At 41.9% G+C, this 21,085-nt stretch overlaps 1 protein-coding gene across 4 annotated transcripts in view; it reads right to left on the reverse strand.

Moving 5' to 3' along the window:
* LOC110953152 (Kv channel-interacting protein 2) overlaps window positions 1-21,085 on the reverse strand; it is a 100,182-nt gene that overhangs the window by 46,501 nt on the left and 32,596 nt on the right. Inside the window, exon 1 of one of the 4 annotated variants that reach the window (XM_022197009.2) lies at window positions 4,325-4,627. The exons of the other annotated variants lie outside the window; for them this stretch is intronic. Coding sequence (XP_022052701.1) covers window positions 4,325-4,412 — 88 coding nt within the window. The 5' untranslated portion in view covers window positions 4,413-4,627. Of the gene's footprint in view, window positions 1-4,324; window positions 4,628-21,085 lie in introns of those variants that run through there. 4 annotated transcript variants of the gene reach the window in all.

Genomic DNA, 21,085 nt, shown 5'->3' on the forward strand with positions numbered 1-21,085 from the left:
TAATACCAGTGATTTTCCTTCTAAGACGAGTCAAAATGTCTCCTTTTTTATAGCTGGCTCTCTAAAAACGTCTTACCTAAACTGAGCATAGCTTTCACTTTTTACATTCAGTACGTGTGTGTTCTTCCTGTAAGCATGGCTATAACTAATGATCTATACAATTTTGTAAAATGAAAACTCCAAAATATAGATTCACTGTTTTGTTCCTGCACCATATGGAGGTTATGCGGTATTTGCACACATTAAATCATTAAACAATCTTATTTTCATGTCAAACTCCAGCTGTTTGTCGTAGCCATCTCTTCAGTTAATGTAACACATTTGTCTGTTTTTTATTGCAAAGAGAATGCTTTTGCATCTAATGCTCATTTTACTAAATTGCACAAGAATGAGCTCCAATTACTTTTGCTTTGGAGCTTCTTACATACTGTATGAAACACTGTAATGGTATGTCACTCGAAAGGGGAAAGGAGACACTGTAGGAGGAGAGGACAGGGTACAGGATGAAGGAGGAGACCTGTGCCGTCAGCTTGGACTGTTTATGTTAGATAAGAGCTTAGTTAGACAGATCAATAGGGCTCACACAGATTCTATACAGCTAAAGCCACAATATGTACAGACTAAGATAGTGCCATGTGGAAAGGGAAGACAGTGTAGGTTTATGTGAAGTGGTTTACTTAATGTACGCTTTTGTGTGCGATCGGGCAAATGAGCTAAATGGTATTTAAAACATGTTAATTGCACTAAACAGAGGTTGTCCCTCTATTAGGTAAATCGATTTAAACAAAGCTCTGGGACAGAGGAGGAGGAGACGACACACACACAGCAGCAAGGCCGCCTTGTTTCCCCTACAGAGGGTAATGAAACAAACTAATTAGCGGGCAAAGACGGGAAAAAAAAGGAGGAGGGTGATTACAAATGACTGTGATCAGTAATGCATACATGCACAACACCAATGGGCCCTAACCAGACACAATCAGGCTCCTGACCCTTGTGCAGGTCTGTAATGGGATATGGAGGGGGTTGTGATTACAGATACAACTGACAGAACTAATTATAGGAACACAAGTCTAACCAGAAACATACCATGTGACATGAAAAAAAGGAGAGATTTTTTTCCCCAACTAGCTTCTTCTAGTAAGGTGAAATAAAAACACCAATTAACCAGAGGCTTTCTTAATGTCATGTGTCCTTTTTTGCATAGGTTAAATCACTGGTAGCTTCACAAACAGCCTGACAGTCCAGTAAATGCTGTCTCTCCATGCCCGACTTAAATGGCACGTCCCTCAGCACCTTGGCACAGCCAAAAAAAAAACGCCACAATACTCAAATACCAAACTCTGAATGGCCTTGATGAAATCCCTATGTAGCACAGCCATTATACAGTTCAGCCCTCACTGGCTCCCACTGCACTGAAGCAGACATCTCTCTCTTTTTCTCTCTCTCCCATTGGAACAGACACACAGGAGCCAGTAGTCATGGTAACTCTATTCTGGGTAAACTTAAGGATGTGTATGTGCGCACACACACACACACACGCACACACACGCTCAATGTTTTTAATAAATACTTCATGGATGGGAGCAAATTGGCTTTGAGACTGTGGAAGCTAGTTACCCATCTAAACAGCAAGTAGTTTGTTTTGCAAGCGCAGCGTCAAACTCCATGATTTTCGAATATTTCTGTACACTTAATAAATGCATTTGTCAGTTTGAGCATGACTACGATTGCTGCACCCCACAGATATCTGCAAAATCAATCACTATAATTAGTTCAGCTCTTTCACAGATCGTAACAAGCATGAATTGACAAATTAACACAATGAAAGTCGATTATTTATCCTTTGTATGTATTGTTAAAGTGCATATTTGCAGTCGATTGTTAAAGTAAATAGAAAGTTAGATTTTGTGACTGTGCCATATTGTTTATGGTTTAATTGCTTTAGTTCTGGCTTTTCCTCTTCTTGTCGACAAATCCCAAGAAAACATGGAAACCATAAATGTGTCAGTCCATCTGTCAGCTGTCCAATTTCCCGACACAATCTGTGCCATTCAGCCCCAAGCCTATTGGTTCCTGGAGACTTGGAAAACAAAACACCGTTTAAAAAAGACTGAAGAACAGCAGGCCACTCCGTTTCATAAACTCACAGGTGTAAATAGTGCCATATAGTATAAAAGAAAATACAGTGTTTATAAGTTGTCCTGTTTGACTGTAACAAATTTTAGAGCTTTGTTATGGTTTTTGGTCACATTAACTCCTCATTGAATAAAACTCCTATAAATGTATCTCTGTTTGTCAAAATTACATATTTAGATTGTTTTTCTATGAAATAATCCCTTAATGACTTACAATGACTGAGATGTTACATCTTGAACTCACCTATTCAAGACTATTTATTCTCTCTAATTGCCTGTCTTTCTTTATGCATGGTTTTATCTTTATGTATGTTTTTTATCTGTTCTTTTGTATTTGTTTTTCTCATAAAGTGACCTTGGGTGTCAAGAAAGGTGCTTATAAATAAAATGCACTATTTTTATTGTTATTATGTTTGCTTGTACTAGAACGTACAGATTGATGTATCAGTATGGCGGTATATTATGTAGTGCTCTGTGCAGTGCTAGTAAGGTAATAAATAAGACGAGCTGTGGGCTGGATGGCAGTATCAAACAGCTACTAATGTGCCTGGCAATGTTAGATGAAAGAAAGAATCCCAATTTCTCCTTTTGCAGCTTTTCAACCACCACGTCTTTGGTGATATGGAAAGTCCCACCTTGCAGTTTGATGGGATTGGTTGCTTTCTTTGTTACATATGAAACCTCAGAAGTCTGAATCCATGTTTCATTGGTGCACTGCAGTTTCAAGATGGAAAGGCACAGTTATGGTGCATATTTTGCTGATAATGTGTCGTCCAGTATTTAAAAAAAACACAAACAAGGTGAACGACTTTAAGGTTAAAAACTTCACTACCATCGGACGGATTCTTTGGTTTAATTTTTCAGAAGTATGCTTTCCTATGATTCCCAAAGTGTTTTTTTGATCAAGATATTTTCACACACTAGCACGTGTCAGTGTGGATGTGTGTCTATTCACACATGCCCCGCTGCTGCTTTCAGAGCACGAACATGAAGCTCTGCAGATGTCAAAGTCTGAGGAGATAACGAGGAGAAAAACCGAGGTGGAGATGAGCGACACGGATGTCAAATTAGCATTCACACATCGCTCTATTGACAAGGTCACCTAAACACAGCTTTACCTCCACCCCTCAGGATCAACTGTGGGGATTCAATAGAATCATCCTACTCTGTTGTGTCTTCCCCTAGGCGATGTGAGCTGCTGCTCAATATCACTCACAAGGAAAAAAGGAAAATGGGTGTAAAGCTTAGCAGCAGGCTGTCAATAGGCAACATCACAAAGGGTGACTTCGAGTAAAGGACACTTTATTCAGCCAACTCTGAGCTCAAGAGGACAAAGAGGATGTGGGCATTAAAGAAATAAGACCTAAGTATCATGAAAAGAATTTGACCGCGCTCATACAACTTTATTCTAATCTCAGTGCACAGATTAGCATTAGAAAGTTGTGTGTAAGTATACAGAGAGGGACAGAGAGGAGAGGAGGATGGATGAGTTGATGTCATACTGAGAGCTGGATGAAGGGCGGGATAAAAAGCTGTGTGTGTCTTTCTCCCACTGAGAGTTTCTCAATGGAAGTGGAATGCCACATGCTTCCAGAGAGCAATCTGCTTGACTGCTAGAGAGAGAACAGGAGGAGAGAGAAGGACGGAGCTGTGAAGGAAGGAGAGAGGACGGAGGGAGTCAAAAAGCAGATCGAAAGGAGGAAAGAGTGAGTTCATTCAACCCTCACAGCTTTCTAATTCCCACTGTGCATACTGATCATTGATTCTATTATTATGTAGAAGAAAAATATATATGCACCCAAGCATACATACAGTACATAGACCACGCAGAGAATAATGACTAGCATCTTAAGACTGTTTGATGTCAAAGCTTTGTGTGATTTTGCTGTCTGAAGATGAAACAAAGCACTCAGCTGTACTGTATACACACAGATACCCTCTGTGGACACAATCAAACCCCTGCAAACCCACTCACACTCTTTGAAACAGTGTTAGATCCATGTTAATGAGGAGTGCATCTCCTCTAGAACCATTCAGTTTGAAAACAAACGCACGCAGGACAGTGACCCATCAGCAAATACCTCCAACCACACCTAGACAAAACTTCGCTTAAGACCATCTCTGCTTGGCTTCTGCACTCAGACCCACCAGCAAGCCCTCTGGAAGTTTTTTTTGGGGGGAGTGCCTACCTTGGGTGAGCGTTCCCATGAGGAAGCGGTAGAAATAGCGAGCCACCTTGGTGAGCTGCCTCTTGCACCTTTTCCTGCACTGGCTCATCTTGGTGCAGCTGTGGAGGTTGAGGTGAGGATGGTGGTGGTGGTGGTGTTAGTCGGCTGGTCTGCCGGTGGGAAGCAAGCAGCTCTCAAGGTAGGAGGGGAGGAACGGAGCACTGTGGGAGTGTGTGTCTAGGTGTGTGTGCATGTGGAAGTCTGATTGCTGCTGCCTCTCTTCTCCTCCTCACTCACCCCTTCTCCTTCCTCTCTCTGTTGTCTTCCCCCCCTCACCACCCCCCTCTCTCTCTCCCGTCTTCTCTCTCCACCTGTAGGGCGCTGTCTGTCAATCAGCCAGCAGCACTCTATCTCCTCCCCCTCACGTTCTGAGCAGCCCTGATCTGGACTCTCATTGGCTGGGAATGAAGTGTGGCGGAAAATTACGGACCGACGCACATGTGAGAGTGTGTGTGTGTGTACGTCTGTGTGTGTGCGAGAGAGATGAGTATACTACGAGGAGGCCGGCTTGAGTGGCAGGTGGTGGTTTTTCTCTCGCTGCACACTCCACACATCTTGTTGATGCTTTTTTTTCCTCCTTTCTATTTATTCCCACTCCTCCACTCGTGGCTCAGAAAGCAGACAGCTTCTGAGAGGATGTATACATCTGTGTATGGTTGAGCCAGCAGGAGGTTGAGTAAAGTGACAGAGGAAACAAAGCAAGCCCATTAATTAGCATCGTCTCTCTGTGGGTCTCATTCATTAATGGTATTCATAACACAGAGGGTGGAAAGGGCGGAGAATAGGTGGGAAAAATATGAAGCAAAAGGGAAAAGTGAAGATACATGAAGAGACAGGTAGGGAGGTGGAGCTGGGGCAATAAAAGGGGGGGGAATGCATAATTAATATCTCTCGCTCCTCTCTCCAGTACGGTGAAATTTAAAAAGAGTGGAAAAGCTTGACGAAGGAGAAAGAGGTTGTTGGACAAATACCAGCCCTCACCAGCAGTCAATGAAGGATTATTATCAGCCAGAGGAGAAGGAGAAGAAAGAAGAGGGGAAGGGGAAGGAGGAGCTTTTAAATCCCGTGGGATTGAGAAAGAAAGGTATTTATATAAAGCCTTTCTGTCTTATCATTCTGTCTCCGCTCTCCGTCTCACTCGGCTGGAAACACTTGCAGAGTCACTAAACAAGGACACCACACTCACCTTGTTTTCCCCTGTGTCACATTTTTTTTTTGTTTCCCCTCTACAACTCCCACATTATCCGACTAAACTGCTGCCACTCCACCTTTATCCTCTCTCTTTGTCCCTGATGCTAAATTAAAAGTGATTACCGTTACCACAGCAACCCCAGACTCCATGGATTTTTGTCGTCGTCAGACAGGCAAACAAACATACACTCACAAACAGAAGTACACACAACCTGTCCGCTCTTCAGGTCAAAGAGAAAAATCAATCAATCGTCAGGGCGATGCTTCCCCTAAATGATCTTGTTCCCTTTTTACAGGCTCTGGGCCCTTGTTCTCATTTGGAAGTCACAGAGAGAGGTCAGAGTATATGACAGCGAAAGGCCAAATAGTTGCAGCAGAGCAACACTGCCAGACTGAGTAAAGAGCTCCGACTAAACCATGTAACACAGTGGGACTTGATGGTTGGATTCTGAGCAGAGGGATTGAAGAACATGTGGGAAAGCAGATGGGAAAGACTTCAGAGATCATACAAGGATTACTAACTATTAATTTAGACTCCTGACCTCCAGGGTGTCAGAAATCTCTGCTGACAGCATATGGCGCCAACTACACGCTGCTTAGCCACAACATTAAATCTACCAGCCTAATATTGCGTTGATCCTTCTATCTAATGCTGTCAAAGCAGCCGTTAGCCATCGGATCACACACACTGGCAGTGTCCTGTAAGAGGATTGTTTAGGTATGTTTTGGTTCATCCACAGTTGAGATGCTTGATCAACACCTTGGGTTCTTTGTCCTGTTTCTTAAGCCCCTCCTGAGCAGTTCTTGCAGCAATGATTAGGTAGTTAGCATCAAAGCACCACTTTTTAAAAAATTGTTTTTCCCTCCCACATTATCTTACTAAACTGCTGCTACTTCACCTTCATCCTCTTCGTTTCTCCTTGATGCTGAATTAAAAGTAATTATTACTGCAGCATTAATGCCGGGATCCAAAGTCTCCCACCAGAAAACTGTATTGGTGATAAAGACCATCAATGTCATTCACGTCATCTGTCACTGGTTTTAATGTTATGGCTGATTGGTTATGTACCACTATGCGGTTCAGTATGTGGGTAGGAGAGGTTTTTATTATCTACAACTCAGCTACATTTAAAGTTTTCTAGCATCCCTCTGCTTTCATTTACTGACTTGATTGGTTTGTTGGCTTAAAGCTCTCACATCAGGAGACCAGCTACTAAAACCCCACTGTAAATGTTTTGATTCTGGCAACCTCTGTGGAACGAAATGACCACTTAAGCTCAAAAAATATCTTACTGGTGGTATGATCAGGCTACAGTTTCTATAAAGATCAATAGATAGACGTATTAAATTATCTTCCAGCCCCACACTACGTCTCTGTAACTGCCATCTCAAGTGTGCTGACACTGGTCTTTTAAAGAAAGTTTGAGTAAAGTCCCCCATCGCCACACAGTGGTGGACCACATAAAACAGTCCACAATGAAATTCACTGCAGCACAGAAACTACAGGTAGCTTTGTGCTGTGTGGGCAAGTGCAGCATGACAGCAGCCAGCTGAACCCGTCTTCATCCTCCAGCCTTCGTCTTCATCACTCATTATGTCTGACTCTGTCAACATGTTGTTATTAAACATTATGTAATCCATTCTGTGCTGCTCAACTGCAATCACAAATTTAACGTTGGAAGAAGCCCCAGAGTAACAACAATATGCGTGTGAGCACTGAAAACATTTGTAGCCAGACTAATTCCTGTGAATTTAGTTGTGAAACTGCAAAATGTTCTCAGAAAAGTGAGCAACAAAATCATTAGATTGCTTATGAATGATCTGAGGCAGATTACAGTCAGCAGAACCACAGCAAAAAAACACATATGTACAGCCAGAAATACAAAATCACGTACATGTGAAATGGTTTGTATCACCATCTCAATAACTGGAATATTTCTAAGTTGCAAAATAGAGTATTGCATCTTACCAGCAATCAAAATACCTTAGAAAGAATATATTCAATTTTTTTTTCTATTTAGCCCAATTACATGAACATTGGTGATAAAAATGGCCTGTGGAAGCAAAATCTCAGTTTTTGACCAACAGACTGTCTTTCAGCATCATAACACCATATGGAAAAATGTGAGGGGTGTGTGATTTCACAAAGATGGCCACAGTAAGATGAGCGAACAACTAAGAAAACTGTCAAAACATCAAGCTATGCTACCACTAATCAGAGACTCAATGGTCATAAATTATGCCAAAGACAGTGCAATATTTACACAATGTAGCTCTGAAAAACAAACAAGTAAGTGGTTCAGACTTAGCGCAGTGGTTATCAATAAAAACTGGAGTTTCTCTGACAGCTAAGAAAGTGGGTAGGATATTGCATAATGTGAACCCATAAAGCTGGCATTTCAGGAAAAAAACGGTCTTAATCGTGAAACTACGAGGTGAACTTTTACTAAAGAACATGGAAAGAAGCCTGATGAAGATGTGACCACATTCTTTGTTTGAGGAATCAAGATATATTTGTTGGTTTCAGAAGGTTTGCCCTGAATCTGATTATGACAGTCACAATAAATGCATAATCCTAGCAGTGAAGCATGAATGTGTGAGTTCTATGCTGTGAGGATGCATGAGTTCAAAAGATGTTAAAGAGATGACACACTGAAAGCCTGTGGATATGCCAAAATACTGGCCGACAACACGTCTTCCAGTCTGCAGAAGATTGGCAGATAAGCAATATTCCGGCATGGTAAGAACCCTAAACACATATCCAAAATCACACAAGGATTTCCAAGGAAGAAAAAAGGAAAAACTAGTGTTGCCTTATGGGAACACCTTTGGGATATTTTGACGAGGAGTGCAGTGCAACACAATACCCCACAAGTCACTGAAGAATGACAGAATATCTCTTCTGAAATCAAGCACCTGCCCATGCCAAGTTGAACAAGGACTAAAAAATAGAAGCTTCATATGTCAGTAGTGGAGGTGTGTTTTGTTGCTTTGAGTTCCTAATGTGGAGCCTGTATTTTTACGTAAGTAAATCTATACTGTTATTTTTTAAATTTTACAATTAAATGCAGTGCAGGAGGATACAATTTGGAACCATTTAACATTTAAATGATATTGTATATACAATAAATGAACAATCACTTCTTTGGTTCAGCTGTTACTTGACAAGCAGATTATCATCAACGCCAACACAATGTACACAAAAACTCCTGATTTCATGCACACTGCTAGTCTCCCTAAGCCCATAAATAATAGAGTCTGCTCGATTCTGAAGAGGGCACACGGATACACTCTCTCACATAAGTTCATCCACGTACTGAGGGGCAAAAGCTGAAGAAGACCTGAAGCGATAGATTGAGTGATCAGCGTGCCCTGAAGGATTACAGACCTTCAACGATGGCGGTTACAACACACTGTCTCCTGCCACACACACGCACGCACACACACGTGTACGATCTGATGTAATGTAATTGATGTTATGTTGGAAGTTAAAATTTAATAAAGCCAGCTTCATTCTCAAGAGACACAGGGAAGAAAAAGAGAGTAATCACCATATACATCTGGAATTTTAAAACCATGCGTAGTGTACAGAACCTACAGGCAATTCTAAAGGTACTGCATTATGCAAAAAGACAGTGAGTAATAAAACCGGCATCAAAACACAAAGTGATGAAGCATATTTAACAGAAAATGAAATTACTTAAGGACAGACACAGGAAGAAAATGAAGAAAATCTGGAATGTATATGCGAGGTGAATTGTGTGGGTGTTTAAAGCTGCCCCATGGAGTCCTTGTAAAAAAAAAAAAAAAAAAAAAAAAATTACATTGACTATTACTTACCAAAGCACACTGTGTGCATCCTTTGAATGTAAAAGTTTGAATCCTGCATTGCTCGTGTTTACTAGCATCTTTACTGCCTTTGCAGGCACATTGCTGTGTTTCTTGGCAGATTCCCACCACCTGTTGATGCTGACATCCCACTCAAATGAAAACTAAGCTGTTCTACTACTAGAGGTGAAAAACTCCACAGTGTTCCTTTACAATTCAGGCAAACAAGGGAGAATTTAACATTTCTACCCTGGTTTAATCACTGACTCTTTGACTTAAGTGATGGTTGACTGTGTACACGTCACTCAGCCCTGACGATACTGGATCTTTCTTTTGCCCTTACCACACTTTTTGTCATGTCGGTTATTTTTGAACGAAAGAAATGCTGTTTTAAAAACACACTCAAGCATGTCTTTTAGTTACTATTCAAAGGAGACTGCCATGCTGACATTGCTTTTGTTGTTGGAGAGTAAAAAAAAGTTGTTATTCACAGCCGCAGTCCCTAAAACAAACAAAATCAGCTCCTAATTTTGGTATGGAGCAGAGCTACATGACAAAGCACAGCAGCTGGTAAGGTTTGATTTGGAAGGTCAAGTAAATTATGCTGCATTGAGCGGTAGACTACCTCTGTTAGACAACTGAAAAGAAAAGTTGTTTCCTTTTGAAAAATGATGAATCTTTTGGTGCCACATTTCTACATTATTCTAGGAAAATGGAGAAAAAAATAGACAAAAAAAGGCCCCACTTGAACACATCATGTGCTATTGTGTTCTGCGCTTGGCAGTCTTAGAATTGAATACTCATACAACTGTTAGATCACCTTGGCTTAAAAAAGTTAAAAAACAACTTGGTGTAAAAAAGATTTTCTTTCAGATTTTGCACCATAAATATGAGTCAGACTTGAAGTCAGAAGGGAATTTGCTTTCTCTCGCAACGTTAGCTGTCATTCAGGGATCTGTTTTCCTTCTAGAAAAGCTTTACTTAGTACTACATTGAGCTCTTTTATCTCCAGCTCTGACACTCGGAGTGAGGTAGAGCATGTCAGATACCTGTCAGGTTTTCGAAGGATGTGGAGAAGCTTGTCTGCAACAATCAGGCCCTGCCGGTTGAGCAGTGGTAAAAATTACACAATGTCCGGAGAAGCAGACTGCTATCCAACATAAAAAAAGATTTTCAGTGGGGGGTATAAAGGAGGTGAACAGTGGGAGGGAGGGTGTGGCTGCTCCAGAAAGAGTCCTACATGTTGTTGTTTTAAATACCGTGGCACATGTCCACGATTTGTGCCAAGGCTGTGCCGCCTGTTCTCTGAGCCTGTATGTGTGTGTTAGTGCATGCGTTTTTTCAAGTGCTTCCGTCCAAAAAGTCTGACTCACCGCCACCAAGATGTCTAGGGTGTGAACCTAGCAGAGCCAAATCTAGGCGACAGTCCATTAGCAACTATTACCAAGAAATGCAACACAAACAAAGAATACAAGTCTTCCCACAGCAGGCCCTTTTAGCACCAATTATCGGCTGACAAAACCTTTTGCATTTAGTCCTGATATGTTAATTGGGACTTCAATCAAATGCCAGCCTCCCTTCATTGTGTTTTTTGCGAGAAACAAAAATAGCATTTGTCTCGAAATGCCAGCGAAGTGACCAAAATAAAACCACACAATTAGGGACAGACAGGGAGGAGGAAGATTGTGGCAGACAGCTAGAGAGGTCAAACAGACAAGAGGGAAGACAAGTTAAGCAGCAGGCAGACTTGCTGCCCCTTTGACCTGTCAGTGAGGCTCTGGATCTGCAAGCTGTCTGGGTGATTAGATCTGTCATTTGGATGGAGACCCAGAAGCTCTAAAACCTGCCCTGACCATCCACTGACTGTCAGAAACATCGTCATGTTCCCTGGGAATTGGGCTGTTTTTGCAGGTCAGCAGGTGGATAAATCTAGCAGACTGTCTCATTGACCTCACCTACTTTCCACTCCCCCTCCTTTCTGTTTCTACACTCAGTTCATACTTTGACTGGTGTATTAAGGGCTGTACTGAATGACATTCAGATAAAGAAAAAAAAGGAATGAAAGACGGACTTTGTGTGTGTCGTGAGTGACAACATAATGATTTTCCACAGATATTGGAATAGATGCAGGAGTCGGTGTAGACTTCCACATGAGTACAAAGGCATACAGGAATGTTGGAGGGCAGATGTGACACCGACACTCAATTTGAGTATCTGGCAAACACACACAGACACACACACACACACACACACACACACACATTTGTTTTTAACACTATTTATGTGGCAGGCAAAGGCACCAGCTGGTGAAACCCACTCAACACTCTATTCACTGAGAACATGTGACTGTGGAGGGAAGCAGGGGAGAAAAGGGAGGAGAGAGGAGGAAGAGAGAGAGTGGGAAGAGAGGGAGGACTGAGAAAGGGGCACAGGTGGAAACACTCGTCTTCAGGGTTGAGTGGTTAAGCCTTAAATACAAACAAAAAAGCAGAGAAGTTCTCACAGAGCTCAGATACACAGACATTCTGGCCCTTACAACCTCTACTTATTCATTTGCTTTTCACGTTGCTTGAACTTTAACCTAAGATTTGCTATAACCAATATGACTTAAGCCAGAGACCGACAATGTTTGCTGCATTTTGTAGCCTGTAAGTTTCAGATTTTGATGCATTATGCAGCACAGACACAACAAGAAACTAAGGTATTTTCAAATTCCTATACGCCGAACGGTGAGCTGCCAAGACTTGTTTGGGTGATGTTACACGTTTCCAGTTAAACAGTACATAATACATGTTAAGAGACCAGCTAAACGAACAATCATTCGTATCCATGGAGATGGATGTTTTCTACTTATAGAGAGCAGGGAATGCGGTCCAACAACGTGCTTATTTATACCTTCCCCTTTAATGTGCCGTGAGCACTCTTCACAGCTGCAAGTATGACTTAATACAAAATGACAGTCCATAGTGATGAACAAGTCAGTGGAAATCATTTGGAAAAAGGGTGAATATGCACAAATATCTAATCTATAATTGAAAGTTTACCTTAGATAAGCCAGATTGAAGAAAAGAGGGCAAAACTGAAAATACCAACAGCAGCATGTCCTCACACAGTAACGACTGCAAACCCCAAAACGTGACACACTTTTGATTTTAAGCCTCACTAGGATGGAAGTTCTAATAGATTTGGTGATAAAATACTATAATCTTACAAATTAGCATCTCTTATTACAATTAGGGCTGGAATTTTGAACAAGTTACAGTTTCTATGTGCAAAAGAGTTGTGATGGAGAAGCCATCATTCATAAATATTAGTCAAACTACCCAAAGGTATATTGGCAACTAAAACAAAAAAACAGATTAAGAGTATCTTTAACGTCTGTGCAAGATAACACAGTTATGACCATTCTTTATTAAACAGTCCAGCAGTCGAGCCACTGGCTCTCCACCAGAACATGAGCTCTGTGATGCTGCCATCTGCAGGCAGAAACCCGCACAAACACAACTCTGGTAGCATTTAACCCCTGAGGGCAAACAGACGACTGAGAGAAGACACAGGGGAAGATAAACTTGTAAACTTTACAAACACACACACATGCACACTTCTAACTTTAATGAAGACCAGAGAGGAAAAGCAGCTATTAATGACGCCGAAACACTGTAAGTAACTAATGATGCATGACTCCTCCAGCTGCGAGAGAAACACCACTATGGAGCACTTCAATTTGAACACTAATGAATATTCATTAAAAGCTGTTTCACAGATAAGAGAATATGGATTGCAAAATAATTATTTCGGCATGGTTGTACGAGCAAATATGTGCATGTGTATCTGTCAGCACCTCAGGCTCACGTTGCTACCAAATACAGACTAAAAATCCCTTTAAGGCAAATGAGGAGGTTCACAGTGAAAATGACGGTTGGTGACACAAGGAGAGGCAGTGCAGCATTTAAAGGTAAATGATGTAGATAAAGATATATAAAAAGTGAAGATGAATTTAAAATATATAGAATTTAATGTCAAATGTCTAGTGCGGCACTGAGGAAAATCTCTCTGCTGACATATACCTGATAGTAAATAAATAAATGTTATATGTATACACAGAGAAACCTATACCTTCAAATGAAAAACACACATATTTAAACAGCACCGTGTACCAAACAGTGTAGGCCAGCAGAGGGCACATATAGACCAGTAAACCCACACCTGTTGTAAATCTAAAAAATATTGCACACAACTCATAATTATAAATCATACGAAATAGCATTTTTTTCTGTCTTTGTCTCTTTCGTTTTTTTTTTAAAATGTGAATAAACAAGATTCATAAGAAAGCAGCTCAATTTTAGATGCTTTACATTTAAACAATGCATCTCAACTCTGAAAATGTTTTGCCCCCTATTTCAAAATAATATTTATGTATATAAATAAAGCTTTTTTCTATTTTCTATTCAATGCACCATTTTACTGCTGTCTGCTACGATTAGCAGTGAGTTCTCTGAAATTACAGAATAGAAACTGTGGTATCGAACCATTAGAAGGCAGAGTCACAGGGCAAGTGCAGCAAATATATTTATTTATCTGTATCAACCTGAGGCTGAGCTGCTTCAGATTTAAGAGTCAGACTTCTGCTTTGTTCTTTGCTTTGGGCATCGCAGTGATCTGTCAGTCTGGATCAGTTCAGTGTTGTGATGGTGAGAAAGCTGAAAGGTCATGAGAGGACCTGCTGTGGTCAGGTATTTCTTCACAGCAGAGGGAAAACAAACAGGAAGCCAGAGGAAATGAATCAATGAATACTTGCCACGCTTGTCGAAATTAATCTTTGGCTCTGCTGTGGTATGGTTGAAACAAAAACAAAACAATAAATAACTGAGGGACGTCAGACTCTTTTTACTTCCAACATGTATTTTCTTCGACTAGTCTCAGCCTTTGTACCCTTTGGGAGCTCCTCATGACTTTCTATAGATAAATCCAGGGATGAAGTTACCACTATATGGACAGACGAAGAGAGGAAAGGGAGAGACTCAAGGGGAACAAGACTGACAAGTAAAGGGATGAAATAAAGCAAAGGAATGGACTGTTGAGCCATGAAGTCTACAAATATCCCACTGGGGGGGATCCTCTAGCTTTCACATTGGTTTTACTGCTTGGCACCAACCAGTCAGCCACACTGGGGAAGAAGCCACATGCTGCTGCCCACATGAAGGCATTGAGCATCCTTGGGTGATAACAGATCTATGATATACAATATAGTGTTATGTATTTAAAACCGACAATTCAGAAAGAGTTGTGTTACCTTGCTGACATGTTTCGACAGCCTCTGCTGTCTTCTTCAGAGCGTCATCTGATGTCTGCTGACGTGTCCTTTTTATCACGTAGCCGGTTTGACAGATCTGTAGGAATCTGTCAAACTGACCACGCCTCCCGCCGTCCAGTGGTCTCTGGATGATGGTGTCCCAGGTATGCGAGAGGATGTAGGCCCCCTCGTCCCGGTGCATGGTGCAGCTTTTGACACAACACAACACTTCCTCAACAGATAGACGCCTAACCCACAGACAAGTAACAGGTGAATAATCTGTTCGATTTTTTTTCTGTACAGTGCATCTACTGGGGACATGGATAAAACTTAGATTCTCTACAGAAGAGCTTCATGAGCTGGGTCCAGCTTCGCCACTGTGTTCTGGGGACATACCAACATTCTAGTGTCAATGACGTTCTTGAGATATACGTACACACATTCTGGTCTTACATATGTTATGGGACACACACACACACACACACACACACACACACACACACACACACACACACACACACACACACACACACACACACACACACACACATTCTGGTCTTATGTACAATATGGGACACACAAACACATTCTGGTCTTACATATATTATGGGGCATACACACACATTCTGGTCTTACATACGTTATGGGACATACACACACATTCTGGTCTTACGTACGTTATGGGACATACACACATTCTGGTCTTACATACGTTATGGGACATACAGACATTCTGGTCTTACATACGTCATGGGACATACACACACATTCTGGTCTTACATATGTTATGGGGACATACACACATTCTGGTCTTATGCACGTTATGGAGACATACACACATTCTGGTCTTATGTACGTTATGGGAACATACACACATTCTGGTCTTATGTATGTTATGGGGACATACACATTCATATTTTTTGCATTTTAAAAATTTTCTTCTTTTCCTTTCGGCTTTTCCCTTCAGCGGTCGCCACAGCGAATCAATTGCCTCCATCTAACCCTGTCTGCTGCATCCTCTTCTTTCACACCAACTACCTTCATGTCCTCTTTAACCACATCCATAAACCTCCTCTTTGGTCTTCCTCTAGGCCTCCTGCCTGGCAGTGGGAAAATCAGCATCCTTCTACCAATATATTCACTCTCTCTCCTCTGGACATGCCCGAACCATCTCAGTCTGGCCTCTCTGACTTTATCTCCAATGCCTCTAACATGTGCTGTTCCTCTGATGTACTCATTCCTGATCCTATCCATCCTGGTCACTCCCAAAGAGAACCTCAGCAACTTCAGTTCTGCTACCTGCAGCTCTGCCTCTTGTCTTTTCCTCAGGGACACTGTCTCCAGACCAAACAACATGGTTGATCTCACCACAGTTTTGTAAACCTTTCCTTTCATTTTAGCTGAAACTCTTCTATCACACATCACACCTGACACTTTTCTCCAGCCGTTCCAGCCTGCCTGTACATGCTTCTTCACCTCTTTTCCACACTCTCCATTGCTCTGGACTGTTGACCCTAAGTACTTAAAATCCTCCACCTTCTTGATCTCTTCTCCCTGTAACCTCACTCTTCCACTTGGGTCCCTCTAATTCACACACAGATACTCCCTCTTGCTGCGGCTAACCTTCATTCCTCTCCTTTCCAGGGCAAACCTCCACGCCTCTAGCTTCTCCTCCTGTTCCCTGCTCTCACTACAGATCACAATGTCATCTGCAAACATCATAGTCCATGGAGACTCCTGTCTAACCTCGTCTGCCATGCTGTCCATCACCATAGCAAACAAGAAGGGGCTCAGAGCTGATCCCTCAGGGTTCTCGCCAGCGCATTTCAGCGTAACGGCCCGTTACACTGTCATAACAGCCCGTTACACTGTCTAACGGGCCGTTACGCAGTCTTAACAGCCTGTTACACTCAGTTTAAAAGATTACGCTGTGATTAGGGCCGCTACGCCAGTGCATTTCAAAGATTACGCTGTTGTTATGAGAGTGTGTGGCTCCGTCATGAGAGTGGGAGAGAGAGCAGCGTGTGTGTGTGGGAGGGAGGGGGAGAGCGAGTGAGACAGACGGGCAGTTGGACTTGGTGCAGTCGGAGGAGGAGAGAAGGTGTGTAGTTTCTGGGTTGGTGGTACTGTGCAGTTCAGCCACTGTTGATAGACAATAAAGGCTGCAGTGTTCTTCGATACGACTGGGCTCCTGTGTCTTTACCTCTACGGCTGCTGAGGAAGTGAAGGGGGTTAACCCCGGGTTTCCTGACCACGGTCGGGGGCTGAACAGGAAGGGTTAACACTGTGATTAGGGCCGCTGCGCTGTTATTTTGACAGATAACGCCATGTGCGTTTGTTTTTATCAACTAGGTGCCTATCTAGGTTCATTTAGGTCTCCCCACCTCAGCCGTACTTTCCTGTCGATTGACCCATTCCCGTCTATTGCGCGTGCGCGTTCCCGTCTATTGCGCGGGCACGTTCTCGTCTATTGCGCGCGCGCGTGCAGGAGGACCTGCCGTTATGCTGAAAAAAAATCCTGGTGAGAACCCTGCCTGATGTAGTCCCACCTCCACCTTGAAGTCCTCTGTTACTCCTACAGCACACCTCACCACTGTCTTACAGTCCTCATACATGTCCTGCACCACTCTAACATACTTCTCTGCCACTCCAGACTTCCTCATACAAAACCACAGTTCCTCTCTGGGCACCCTGTCACAAGCTTTCTCCAGATCTACAAAGACACAATGCAGCTCCTTCTGACCTTCTCTGTACTTCTCTATCAACATCCTCAAAGAAAATATTGCATCTGTTGTAATCTTTCTTGGCATGAAACCATACTGCTGCTCACAGATGTTCACCTCTGCCCTTAGTCTTGCTTCAATTACTCTTTCCCATAGCTTTATCGTGTGGCTCATCAGCTTTATTTCTCTGTAGTTGCCACAACTCTGTACATCTCCCTTGTTCTTAAAGATTGGCACCAGCACACTTCTCCTCCATTCCTCGGGCATCTTCTCACTATCTAAGATTCTGTTGAACAACCAAGTCAGAAACTCTACTGCTAACTCTCCGAGACACTTCCATACCTCCACAGGTATATCAGGACCAAGTGCCTTTCCACTCTTCATCCTCTTCAATGCCCTCCTCACTTCATCCTTACTAATCTTTGTTACTTCCTGGTCCACAACACTCACCTCTTCTACTCTTCGTTCTCTCTCATTTTCCTCATTCATCAACTCTTCAAAGTACTCTTTCCATTTTCCCATCACAGTATTGGCACCTGTCAACACACTTCCATCCTTATCCTTTATCACCCTAACCTGCTGTACACCCTTCCCATCTCTGTCTCTCTGCCTTGTCAACCTATACAGGTCAGTTGTATGATTTAGATTTATGAGTAACTTTTTTAAATAAGTAACACTATTGTATAGTATATAACGACAAAATGAACCTAATTCAACAGATCTGTGATATTCCTTAAGATCACCTCACTCGTTCCACTCTTGTTTAACATGTTATTATCTAACACATACACTCCGTATCTCCTCTGAAGTCTGTGTCTACCCTCCTCTCACTGTCACACCCAACCTCTTGGCTGCTTGACTGCTGTTCTTCCCCCCTGTTTCTCTCTCCACGCCTGTCTGAAGGCAGGCAGCAGGTGTTTTGTGACTTGTAGATCAGAGAGCCTCAGAAAGATGGAGCCACTCTGAGCTCAGCTGTGTAGGAGGAGGAGAGAAAGTCTACACTTCCATTTTCAGAGTCTGTCTTCACTCCACAACACCAGCGAGGCTCTTATCCCACCCCCAGACCACAATCACACCAGTCCAATACCAGTGCATGTGTCTCATCCATATTACATACTCATGTATGGCTCTTACAGGGGTGAGTCTGAAGCCCTTTTTTATTTTTTATTAAACATATGAGCTGCTTGCTGCTGAGTTGAGGTGTCACTAGGGAGAAAAGCAGCGTGGGTGCACACATGCATGGACTAATATGGCAAATGAAGAGGAGACGAGGGAGGGAGAGATAAAGCCAGAGAAGTAGATTTTCATGAGGTCCATTCTGAGCAGGAACTATGCAGCTGTGACACTAAAATACAGTATGGCTTTACACTCATTAAATCTAACATTTTTGAGGTAACCCAATTTCACGGCACCCCACTCTGTGACCTAAAACTGGTTTCAGTGATGCTGACTCAAACACTCCTTTATTGCTCTCCTCTCTCGCTATCTTCCATTCTGGGAGTAGTTTTGTGAATTATACTTCATTAGTCTTCGTGTAGCTGCAGTTCCCCTGTGTTAATAGCAGGAACAGTCCTAATCCCAGAAGCATGTGTACTACTCTTTTGCTCACGTTTTCCAGCCTGCAAGACTTGTGAAAATGGTCAATTTTAAGAACCTCCTCTGCTTTTCCGACCTTTTTTATGTGTTCTAAATTTGAAATAGGCATGGAAACAGCATAGCTTCCAGCTTGTGGGTGGATGACTGTATGGAGTGAAACGTTTATTTCTGTGTGACATAATTCAGACTCTGAAATCATCCTGACTGGCTCTATGTTTGATGCTTCTTGTTTTAGGAATGTATTTGACACACAACCGATAGGAGAACATATGCACCAGATGGTGTGCAAACAGAAAATGAAAAATAGTAAATTGTCAGCTTGCTTTGCTGTGTTTTGTTTCATTTGTATCTAGGTACCTTTGAACTGTTAAATTATAAACAGAATTAAACAATGGGAAAAAAATCTCTGAATTTCTTTTTCATATTAATATTCTACTGTAATCTGGGCTCTGTGTGTTTTTATTTAACATGCACGTTGGATTAATTTACATTTTATTTGTTCTACAATGTCTGTGCACCCAAAATACATAACTTTTTCAGCTTCAATGATCAGCTGACCTGAGGGGCAGAATACAAGGCAAGGAGTCTGTCTTGATTTAAGGCGGCTCAACAAAATCTAAACTTCAGTCAGAGATAGTATAACAACGGTGGTTACCAACTTTCTTTGTTAACCAGACTCTGTGTGCCATGTGACTCTTCTTCTGCACAAAATATACCAACAGCATGCCGCCTACTTCAGTCAAGAGGAACAGGTTGGTATCACAGCGAGCAATAAAGAACACGAAAAATGTATACAGTTGAAAGCACCATTACTGCAAATGATGCAAGAGAGGAATGTTGGTGTAAGTCAATACTTTTATTATACCACTCTCAATCCAACCACTCATTTCTAACCTGACAGCTGCACAATAGAGCTGTTTAACATTGAACTTCATGGGTATAAACATGACATTCGGGATGTGCATTTAGGTCTGACAGTGTCCCATAGTGAAGGGCACGTGGCTGTCACTTTAGTTTTTGGCCAAATCAATATTGAATTAATGTTATTGATTGGATTTTCTTTGTAATAAATACCAACAGCCGAATCAATTTTCTAATCTGTGCTGTATTTGCTGCAGTCTAAAACAGACTTTGCAGCAAGTTCAGCACCAGGCCTAAAAACATATTGATGTGCTTTTGGCATCACTGACTGAACACGTGTAGGTTCCTGTGACAACACAACGCCTACAGTGTGTGATACTGTAACTGCACGACTTCCTTCACTGGGATTACTAATGCACCACTCAACAAGTTTGCAGGAAAAAAAACTTACTTCCTCAGCTAATACTGTAATCTGTACCACTCAAAGAACAGTCAGGTCAATCTGAATGCTAAACTCTGAACAGAACCTCCTCTGGAGCAGTTTAGCTGTGCAGCATTAGTTACCATGGTGATCTAGCAGGTTAAAATACAGCCAAAACTCTGGCTTTAGGATCAGCATACCTCACTAACCCATTAATCTTGCTTCTTAGTACAGCCCTCTAAAGCCTGCACGATGAAGGGGGATTTGGGGTTAGCAAAGTAACGTCAGGTTTAACTAGGTTTTCAAGTGATTCGATGACAGGTTCGCTTCTCACTCCTCCTTGATGAATTATGCTGCACACCTAACCTGCTTCAGAGTAGGTAATGTTTGAGAGAGCACATATAAAAACATTGCCTGTCGTCAAGTCTGTTGAAGTGAGGTGGCAACCCCATTTCTAGAGGATCCTGTGGAGCTCAAGGCGTGATAGTGAGAGTCTCTGAAGAGGCCATCTAAGGGTTTTTCTTTCCTCGATGAGCATAGATAGAAGAAATATAGATTTTCAACTGAGAGAATTCTTACTTTTGTTTCCCTGTTGGCATATCAAAGCCATTTTATTGTTTTATATTCCTTTGTATAAGGATATAATCCAAAAACAGAGACTGATTAAAGCACTAAAGCCTTGTAATTGCTGTCCTTATAAAAACTGCAGTAAGCCTACTTACCAGCTTTAATTATGCATTATTATTTGTTTACTTGAGCCCACAATTGCTAAACATCACCACTGTTGCAACTCAAAGAACAATGTTAAA

This window comes from Acanthochromis polyacanthus, chromosome 15 (assembly GCF_021347895.1).
Source record: "Acanthochromis polyacanthus isolate Apoly-LR-REF ecotype Palm Island chromosome 15, KAUST_Apoly_ChrSc, whole genome shotgun sequence".
Classification (NCBI taxonomy): domain Eukaryota; kingdom Metazoa; phylum Chordata; class Actinopteri; family Pomacentridae; genus Acanthochromis; species Acanthochromis polyacanthus.